The sequence below is a fragment of the Rhagoletis zephyria genome, unplaced genomic scaffold (genome assembly GCF_001687245.7).
Source record: "Rhagoletis zephyria isolate East Lansing unplaced genomic scaffold, Rhagoletis_zephyria_1.1 Rzeph_scaffold_02660, whole genome shotgun sequence".
In the NCBI taxonomy this organism is placed as follows: Eukaryota; Metazoa; Arthropoda; class Insecta; order Diptera; family Tephritidae; genus Rhagoletis; species Rhagoletis zephyria.
In genome coordinates this window covers 66695-77956 of record NW_016159744.1, presented here as the reverse complement: position 1 = coordinate 77956, position 11262 = coordinate 66695, and the positions used below count along the sequence as shown (strand labels likewise).

General features: G+C 32.5%; 1 protein-coding gene across 1 annotated transcript; it reads right to left on the bottom strand.

Annotated features, from left to right (window-relative positions):
• Nucleotides 1-4690: 4690 nt before the first annotated feature.
• Nucleotides 4691-10052, bottom strand: LOC108367381 (carbonic anhydrase 2-like). The gene is made up of 7 exons (XM_017621984.1): nt 10007-10052; nt 6308-6432; nt 5611-5701; nt 5276-5538; nt 5074-5224; nt 4933-5012; nt 4691-4844 (listed from the first exon to the last, which is right to left on the bottom strand). The coding sequence occupies exons 1-7, from the start codon at nt 10050-10052 to the stop codon at nt 4737-4739; spliced, it is 864 nt and encodes a 287-aa protein (XP_017477473.1). The 3' UTR covers nt 4691-4736.
• Nucleotides 10053-11262: the final 1210 nt, after the last annotated feature.

Genomic DNA, 11262 nt, shown 5'->3' with positions numbered 1-11262 from the left:
TCGTAGTGACTATTTTAAAACACAATTATGGCCGTGGGGTTATTCGATTTAATGTCTTATTAGCTGATTGGTTAATCGACTATTTTTTATATTAAAGTACTTCAATAAACAAGCATATGCACCGATTCCAAATACCTATTAGGCGTCTTTTTAATAATATTTTTCGTAAAGTTGCGTTACAATTTAACATAAATTGGGTTCCTACGTTCTTTGGTATGTGGCTAATGGCCAGATGCGCTGGCGCTATTTGAGACGCCGGCGTCGCCGGTTATTCTAAGATTGACGACGCCGGCCCGCAAAATCTATCGGCGTAAACGTCTAGTACGTATGTATGTATATGTTAGGAATGTTAATCCCGGGATCCGGGATCCCGGCCGTTTTAAGGTCCCANGGATTCTTGGCAAATAATTCCGGGATTTTCGGGATTTGTAATTTGCACTGATGGCAATAATATGAACACCTTTTTTTGACCAGTATTGGCTATATTTCTTTTTTTATTTAATAATTAATATTTTTTTAGTATGTAAATTTTAAACACAAATATCAATATATTCGCGAAACCATGGGCCATTTTTGAGTTTGGTGCTTGGTTGATATTTTTTTTAGTTTGAAGACTAAATTAATAGCAATCGTAAATATTTTAGCAACTTTACAAAAATGGACACAATGACAATCGTAAGTGAGCATGTGTTTGCCAACAAAAAATGCGCATAGTGAATGCGCATGGTGGCAGCGCTCAAATAAGGCACATTAAAAAGTGCTTGTATTCTATCATTCTTGATTAAAAAGGGGAAATCAAATTTCGCTATGTTCCAGGTGTCCAGCAGTCAGAAAGAAAAGTTCTTTATGTTCCTTTAGTTCACGAGATCATAAGATACTGCAGTGTAGATTTCAACTACCAAATAGTTCATGAAACTTCATTTTTTGTTTTTGCTTTCGTCTGACAGGAATTGTAGAAAAAATTATGCAAAACGAAGGAAAATGTAATATATAAACAGTCAAGAAAAACGTTATAAATTTTTCTTGAATCTAAGCGAAGCGGCAACGCTGGACTCAGCTGCAAATTAGAAAACAAGAACAAAAATGTTATCGTCGCTTCAAAAATGGTTTAAAAATATTCAGAAAAGTGAGAAACGTGTGCTTAGGGAAGAAGTATGGGTATCAAATTAAAGAGGAACCCCTGCAGAATTTAAACATATTCAAGTTTTTGGTGCAGAAGGACTGGAAAAATTGAAAATTTCCTTTTAAAATTTTATCCTTGACATATCGCAATATTATTTTTGAAAAAATATGTGGCAAGGACTCTTATAAACTCGATAACATCCTCGAATTTCGTCCTTCTATCATTATCAGCTTAAAAAGGCACCTTAAATAAAAAAGAGATTATCTCTTTTATGGTAGGAGAGCTTCTCAAATAATATAGGAGCAATTTTTTCGATTTAGGTTATTGAAAAGTAATGAATATCTAAATCCCGGGATCCCAGGATTGTGATAACGACAACCCGAAATTTCCGGGATCGGAAAAGGCTGAAAAATTAACTTCCCTAGTATATTCATGTCTGATTACTATGCATTTAATATATACATTTTTTTTTAATTTCTACTCTGTTACTCAGCCCTCCAGGTTTAGACATATGTACATATACATACATACATTCATACGAGTACAAACATACCATGTGCTAATTTATGCCAAGAAGAAATTATCGGCCGCATAAAACTGTGTGGTTGACATAGCGACACACAAGCTTACTTGACACTACTGTGCTACTTATTGTTTTCGACAGAACCGAAGAACGCTACAATTTAAGAAGTCTTGCACAAGTTTTGTTTTCTAATTTCAAGTTACCTATTCTAGATTTTTATTACTTATATCTAGCCATTTGCATAGAAGAGCCCCTCTATTCATTATCCTCATGAATGTGTGTGTGTGTGTGCAGTAGGGTGGTCCAAAAATGCATGAGCAAAAATGAAGTTATCGTTATCGTTTATATTAACGATTTTTTATTGGTGTCCCCATTGCATTTTTTGTGGTTTTGGGGATTTTGGGTGGACGTATAAATTGTAGTTACTATGAAAAAATGGTTAAATAAATAATCGGGTATTATTAGTGGAAGTCTCCTGAAGAGAACCAGAATTTTTCGATCGAAAAATATTGATTTTGAAGAATTCCATACCATTTTTACGAAAAGTGGTTTCTTCCCATATAAAATACATAGAAAACTTTGAGTGCTTTGAGCGACCTCTAAATATTTTTTGATTTTAAAATAAAAAATTTGGATATATTTTCGACGTAGAACAATCGTAGGGTCACCCCCTATTAAAATTCCGATTTTACTCTTTTTAGACCACCCTAGTGTGCATTTAAATGTCCAAGTAGTGTGTTTTTGAGTACATAAATACATGCATATTAATGAATGGCCTTGAAACTTATGGAATTATCAGCTATTTTAGTTGGGACAAGTCTGTTGACGTGACAACGTTTTAAGGCTTTCTCAATGGATCAACCGATAGATACTAATAAATCAGCATCTTGAGTCATTAGCGGCAAAGTGTTTGGTAATAAATCTTCAAAAATAAAACCATTAGCATATTTTATTTACCCCTTACGTCCATACTGGTTATTGATCCCGATGTTTTTCTTTTATTTATAATTTACTTAAATGAATTTTTTTTTAATTTTTTTGTATTGGTTCCTAAATTTTCAGCAAAACAATTGCTTAATTAAATATCTTTTTGTTGCGAAATAACACATTTAGATCAATCAAGCTTCAATTTAAGTCGTTAAATAAATCACTAAACATAAAAGTTTACTCACAAAATTCGTATAAATTATGGGAACAAGTTCAAAAAAAAAGCGTTGTAAAATGACTGTAATTGTTTGCATTAGAAATATTTTATATATTTTTGCAAATTTTTGCATCAAGTTTGGTCAACCAGAGGCCAGTTAAAATCAACCCTGTTTACCTCATTTTACAGGTAATTTGCTTAGATTTTGTGAATACCCTAACAAAATACATTTTGTTTGAAACAATTTTGCATTTATACAGCATTCTAGGTGAATATGTAAATCTAATACATACATCCATTATAATAATATATTGGCGCTTACACATTTGTTGGTGTTTTGGCCGAGTTTCTCCTCCGATTTGTGGCGTGCGCTTTGATGTTGTCACACAAAGGGGGATGGGACCAACAGTTTTACGCCGACTCCGAACGGAGATTGTATTTTTATGAGAAGCTGTTTTTCATACATCCATTGCCGACCCAAAAATGCCCTTTAAACTCCTGTATAAACTTTCTGCAGAACACTCCATCAACTGGTCAATATTGCTGGGAAGCAAAATTAAAAAATGTATGAAAATAAGATATCGACTTTCGACTTTCGACAACCGGGCGATATTAGCTGAATATTCTGAGTTTATTTTATCATTATTTAGTTTGATCATAAGTTTCAAAATAGACTCTTCAATTGGGAGGAATGTTGCGATTAAAATCATGACGAGAACTATAATCAAGGGTGTAATAAAGGCTCAAATCAGTATCAAAGTACAGAGTCTGGGCATTTGGCGTTAATAACGTCAAAGCTACGGAAAAAAATTAAAAAAAGAAAATCTTATTGAAAAAAAAATTCACATGAAAAATTAACCAAAAATACAATTTTTATAAATCTACGAGAAACGCTGCACCCGCTGGTGGTAGCAGAGGATAAAAAGACCAGTTAGAGAAGGACCTGGAATATGTTGGGATTTCTACATTATCTAGTACGATAAGAAATCCTGGTTTTGCCTATCTGAAAGAATTTTAAAAATTCTATGAAAATTATTTATGTTTGAAATGCAACCGTTGACACCAGCTGGCAGGGAAGCTTGCAAATTCCTGCAAATTTGCGTTCGTGCAGAAATTTGCAAGTTTCTCAACATGAGAGAGAATTTCAGGGAATTTTTCCTTACTCTCTGATATATTGAGTGTTGGACAATTCTTGGTAGATTTTCGACGAACTAACCTTCTATGTAGTACTTTCTTTAATTTCGAATTGAAAACACAGTGCTATCATGCTGTACTAGCAATATAGAAGTATTACATATATGGATGCGAATAAATCTATCATATCTGCTAAACTCATTCACTGTGCATTGTCCTAGTACAAATATATCTGTGTTCGTATGGAAAAGTAGCTTATGTCGAAAGGCTGGCTTTAGTATAAATCGGCATTCGCAGCATACAATTGCGAATGACTTACGGGCGCTAAGCCGTTAAACAACTTGTAGCAAATAAACGTGCAAGAAATAGTTCCGATACCAGCAAGTCAATATTCTTTTTAAGTCTCATCAAAAAATTCCTTGTCGTTTAAAAAATAAAGGGAATGCCGCATTATACTAAAGCCGGCCTTTCGACATAAGCTACTTTTCCATACGAACACAGATATATATCCTAAGAGATCCATCATGAATTGGAGAAAATCCTACAAAAGCCAAAGGTCTCCGGTTTACAAAAAAAATGTGGATGTATGTATGTATTTAATGAACATAAAAATATATTTTTAACATTAAATAAATTACGCTAATAAGTAAATTAAAATATAGCCGGTGGAAATTTTGTTCAATGGATGCCATTGTTGCTATTGTTATGTTACACCTGGATTGTATGTCAGCACCGCCCGGCAAAATACACCCAACTGTCGTAAGAACACCATTGTGGTTGGTATTTGTATAAGTTATATCTGTAATTATTTGCTATCCTTTGCGTCTATATACTGCACGTCCGTTCAACGCTTGCAGAGGCCGGAAGTTATTTAATAGCGGTGCGCCACTTTTCTGTTTTAGGTGGAATAACTTTTGAACCTATGTGCATAAGTATTCGAAAAAAATTTTAAAGTAAATATAAAATTTATTTGGGCTTAAAAAAAGTTTGGGCTTAATAATTTTTTACCATTTCGCGTGCTATTAAAAGTGGTTTCGCAAAGACATGCCAGGTAACGGCCTCCGCGCAGGTTGGTGTGGTAAGTGAGCCTGGAAAATACGATACATTTATAATAAGCTTGAATAAAAAACGTCTTCTGTTGCTGCACACCTCTGTAGGCGAAAAAATTTGTCGTATCCACATCCCCTAGGAAGTTGTTAAGTGTTAATTCGTGATCTAGAGTTGCATTAGTTCCAGCCACTGCAATTCTTGGTAATTTATTGAAAACCTTATTCAGTCCCGGATAAGACCTGTCGGGGTTCTGTGATATGAGGAAGGTAGAGATTTTTTTTATAAATGTCCGTCAACTTACATCCACAATGCTAATTATAATGCTCAGCACAGCCAGACCATCTGGAAATCGGCTAGCCTCTTCTTTGTTGCCGTACTTCATATTTTTATGCACAATATGAATTCCGGCATCATAACGGTAACCGTTTATAGTATGTTCAGAACCCTTAGCACCTGGCGAGCCCCAATGGAAATGCACCGATTGCGCTTCGTAGACACCATTCAGCAGACCACCGCTAATGATTGGTCGTGTACCACGAACAGTTTCGGGTATTGCAATATTCGCTATTGATAAGGGGAAAGGGAAAGTATATGGTTAAGTGTCCGATCTGCATTAGTTATAGTGGCATTGATTACCTGTATGCCCGTTATTTACCAGCATAAGTCTACGAAAAAAAGGCTTTGCGTAGTTTTTGAATTGCAATGGGGGAATATTTGAGCCAATAGTCTGAAAATAGGGAGAAAATGAGGTAAACTTATAAAAAAGACGTTAATAAAATTGCCTAGCTTCTGAGTAACGTTTTATACTTAGCTAAAGTATTTGGAAGGTTAGACATAAAGTTCACGAACACACTCTACCAAACCACTATATGTATGTATGTACACATGTATGTATATCGGTAGCTCAAAATTCTGTACGTACTTACTAATTTATTTTCCTCTTAAAATAGTTAATATCTTAATCTAATCTTTAGATAATTCGCATTAAAGTTTGATGGTCAAACCAAAAAAAAAATGGAATCATAAACTGAGCATGACATAGTAAATTGATAGTTTCGGTTATGAAAAAAGTTTAAAAAAGTTGAAAACTTGCCGAGTTCTAGTATAGCTAATACCCAATAAACATTTGGGTTGGAGACCAAGTAGAGATCCAATTTTCAAGTGTACCTCAACCATTCTCTAAGAAACTTACACATTTTTCGTATGCAAAATAATCTCAGTTCTCCACTTGAGAAAAGCTTTGATATCAATTTGAATTCAAACTTTATTCAACTTTTAGTCAAACCGTTGGAAAAATTTTGCAAAAAAATGTTGTATATACACCATTACTTACATCACGATTATCCAAATTTATCGGTGACTGTCGTGTTCCTCCACATTGTGGAAAATCTGAAATCCATCTACTTGCATTGCGGTGATCCCATTCAGTTGGAAAAGGTTGATTCGTAATTTGACGTGCTAGTACTAGCAAATGAAAATAAAAATCAATAAACCGTTTTAAATGAGTTAGTCCAAGCAAAAAAAAACAAAAGAAATGATTAAAATAAAACAAAAGTAGTTTGATAGTTGTGCAAAAAATTTTACGTTTGCAATAAAAAAAGATAGAAATAAAAAAGCGTGACATAAACAGATCATATATGTAGTTAAGCATTTAGATTTATTATATTCACTAGTGGAGTGTGTGTACCAGAGTTTAACATAAATTCGCGTATGCATTACCAATGATATACTTGTACATATATATATATATGCATACATACATGTATTAGGTCACTGAGATGATGGTTAAAATGGAAAGTGTAGCGAATTTGTTTCCATTGCTTGCAAATATTTACATATCCCACGCTTGCTGGAAGACGGCCTTAAACAAAAAAAAACAAAAACAACTTTGTACTTATGCAGAAATGGCTGCTAACTCTACGCTTATGTTGTGTAAATAAATCAGGATTTGTATTTTTTGCCTTTCTTCTAACTAGAAAACAATCTTTGACTAAAGTAATGAGCAGAATAAAGGTTTGTTGACAACGTTGTCCTGTTGATTCAATCGAAATATCTTTTTAGTTGTTTATTTATCTTCGTTCAACGACCAAAACCTGGCTAAAAGCTTCAACGCCGTTTTTCTATCGTTTTTGAATTTTTAACCGAATTCAACCCGCCGGAATATTTTTATTTTATTTATGTATGTTACCGCATAACTTTGGATCACAGTAACCGATTTTTAGAATTTTTTTTTCAAAGAACAGTGCACCAAAAACCATTAAGTCCAAACTTCAAACTTTGTACAAAAATTTGGAAAATTACACAAACTTTTCATCCCAATTCCAAGTATTTTAATTTCTAAATTTATTTTTGGTATACAGCTTTATAGCTTATCTAGTGTAATATAGTGACAGTTTGAAGTTGCTGAAAAATCGCACTGATTTTCGATAATTTTTTTCTGACGGTATTTTTAAAATTTTTTAAATAATACTACCACATTTGTTCCTTAATCAAGCCGAGAGGACGTGTCAAACACTAAAACACTTTATTTTGTTTATTTAATACTATTATGAAAGGTTTTTTTTTTTTTATGGAGGAAAAGAATTTGTCATAGAAGTTAAATTTATTAATTAATAAGAAGTTAAATTTATTAAATTATAATTATATAAAAATAATTATGTTCATCATAAGCCTTGTCAGACTAATTAATTAATTCTACAATTGTCAATTTTCAGGAAATACACAAATTATTCGACAAGAAAACATATCGTTTTGTAGCCTTGTAATACACCTTTACAAAGTCACTGCGCTTTTGCCATAAATTAATTTTTTCGATGTCCTTGCGAGAAATCCTGCCGTCATATTAAAAATCTAAATATGCAGGTTTACTAGAAATGCGTTTATATATGGGAAACATATGAAATTTTTCGCATTTCCAAAGTTTTCATGGAGAATTTGGTAGGCTTAATTCAAGTTAACTAAAATTTCAACCAAAAGTCGGCACGGGTTATTGTTATCATACGGTCATAAAACTTTATATATATGTATGTTATTTAGGCTAAAAACACAATTATAAAGCGTATGCATATCAAAATTTGCAAAAAAAAATTACATATATTCTTGTGACCGTCGAATGTATATAGATATATACATTAGGGTGGACCAAATTTTTTTCCTCCAGCCACCCCCCAGATATGAAGAATATCAAAAATAAAGAGACATGTAACGTTTGATTTTGAAATCGATTAATATTTACCCTTGCCGCCGGGGCTTTGAAGTTTCCCATGTATTTTACATGGGGAAAATACATTTTTTTGTAAAATTACTATAAATTCGTTAAAAATTAATATTAATTAATTGAATAATACTATTTCTCTTCGAAAGTGTTCGAAAAATAACACTATGATGTTTATTTAACTTAAAAGTTTTATTAAGTGTGTTTTATAAACGATAATGCTATCGAGTTATATACAAAAATTAGTTATTTAATGTTTTCATAATAACATCACTCACGAACAGATCAATGGATGTGCTTAATTCTTTTTTACATTCCACTCAATGTATTCTGTAGGTTTGTGGCAAAAATTTTTTAAAATAGGGTTGCCAGATATATGAAAACTGAGAATTTTTTAAAGGTCAATAAAATATTTAAGTTTTTTCATCAAAACTAAAAGCGTTTGAAGATATTTAAAAATATTTTTGAACGAAGCCACTTTTTCTAAAAAAATAGAACAAAGATTATTCAAAATTTAAGCTTATTTAATATCACCACTTTAATTCATATATATGGATAGCGCTGCCATTTAACTATAATATAAATTTTTTTCATCATCATATTACATGCTGTTAAGTAAAATAATACAAAAGTTGTTAAAATAAAGCTTTTACCCCTACATATTTCCGGATAGGGTTGGCACCTATCTAAAAAATTAAAATGAGTGCGATATATCGTCGCTACCATGTCAAACTATCGAATGTGCAAAAATGCATATTTCGTCATTTCACTTAACTTACATAATTACCTCATCTTAGTTAGAACCGTAATTAAAAACATGTCAGTCCAAAGCTTATGCATAAACCTTTCGTGTCGCACCCATATTATGGTATTAAATACATTTATAATAATCATTGTTATATTTCTTTTAAGAAAGGTGGCAGCCCCATTAAAAAACATTTTTACATATCTTCAAACGCTTTATTGTTTTGAGGAATAAATAATAAACTTAATATCTTATTGATCTTTAAATTTTGAAATATGTGGCAACCCTACTTTTCAAAAGTTTTTACCACAAACCTACGGAAAACATCGAGTAGAATGCAAATAAGAATTAAGCACATCCCTTGAGCTGTTCTTGCGTGAGATGTGGTTACGAAAACATAAAATAACAAATTTTTGTATATAACGGATAGGCATATCGGTTATTAAAATACACTTAGTAAGTTTTTTAAGTTAAATATGCATCATGGTGTTATTTTTTTAAGACTTCTGAAAGGAAATAGTCGTATTCGATGAAAAAAATGCGAATTCGAACGATTTTATAGCAATTTTGCGAAAACATGTATTTTCCCCATGTAAAATACTTGGGAAACCCCAAAGCCATGGCGGGGTAAATATTAACCGATTTGAAAATAAAAAAAATACGCTTTATTTTTGATATTTTTGAGTTTTGGAGTTGGAGTTTCCCGCTCCGTTAACTTTGAAAAATGTGTTTTTAAATTATACGTTCTCATTGGGATCTTATTACAAATTCATCAAATAATCCGATTCCTATCACCTCCAACATTTTGAAATTTTTTGCACAGTGTTATTTAATAGGTCAAATCTGCTATTATGGCAAATGGTTTTTGCATTTATTTTTTATATTAAGTTCACGTAAAGTTTTAAATTTTTTTATTTTGTATTCACTATTTGTATTAGGTTCACTTTAAGTTTTATTAAATTTTTTCAGTTAATAAAAATAAATTTTCACTTATTTTTCAACACTTAAAATATTCCTTTCACTGCTTTTATTTATGCATTCTTAGGTATGTAAGAGTTCAAACAAATTATTACCAGCCGACAAATGTAGCAATAGGAACAATGGCCTTTTAACGACCATTTCAAAACGCAGTTAAAAAAAAAAACTTTTTAATAATTTACTTTCTCACTAAAACTTGGTTTTCACAAAAGACAGCACGAAAATTCTCGTTAAAATCGAAAGTAAGAAAAAAGCCGCAGGCATTAAACGAATAGCCACATGCTAGCATTGAAAAGCGTTTATCGGTACGGTTAACTAAAGCGTTTGTGGAGCCTGCATTCACTTTATATCCGAAATACCACAAAATAGAGTGCCGTATTGAAGCCGGCTTAGAAGAGCAAACTTGAGAGATAGAATTCACAATCAGCTGGAAGCACCTGCTTATGCCAAGATCAGACAAAATCAAGAATCTGTATCTAAGTATGTACAAGTTTTTATATAAAAGTACAGTTGTATGCAAGTAAGTAGGTATAGGGGTCTTCACGATCCGGTGCATAATGCCTATGCATGGTACATAAATAGCACGATTGGCTAATTTTGTTGTTGTTTGATCACATGAAAAAACCGGATCGTGAATACCCCTTATGTATTTACTCGTATCTTCATGTGTATGTGCAGAAAAGTTTAGGAGAGCAAACAAATCTGTTTTGCTGTGCGGTTTGCTCCAGTGTACGAATTCTGGCTATGGAATCGGTGCGGCACTAGTGAAATAATTAATATTCAGTTACGCGTGTGTGGGAATACATTCATACATAACTACACATGAAGCCAAAAGACAAGATCACCAAGAATCCAAGAAGCAAGTAAATAAAACGTATATTTCTGAGCGTTTTTGACATCTGCCTAAAAATGAAAATAAACCAAGAAAACGAAAAAGGCGCGGTGGTTGAGTGCGATTATATTGGCACTTATTATAAAATACAATAAGTGAAACCGAATAAAAATGAGCAAAAGGTGTCCATAAAATATAGTTTCCGTGATAGAAAGTGTTTTACAACCGCATAGCATCAGCACAGCTCGATTTTTCAATGTCAGCGTTCTGACCACAAACGTGAACCCACTTTTTACGCAAAGTTAGCCTCTTAGCAAAACAAACTTGGTCCAATCACACATCACTTCGTTTTATATCTTAAATATGTAATATTTAAATCAAAATTTATAATTAAAACCCGAAAAATATCAAAAACGCTACGAAAACTTTTTTTCTTTGTAATCGACGATTACAAATACAACGAAGGCTGATCAGGTGATCTGTAGTGGTTGGTTCATGATAACTACACACACATACATA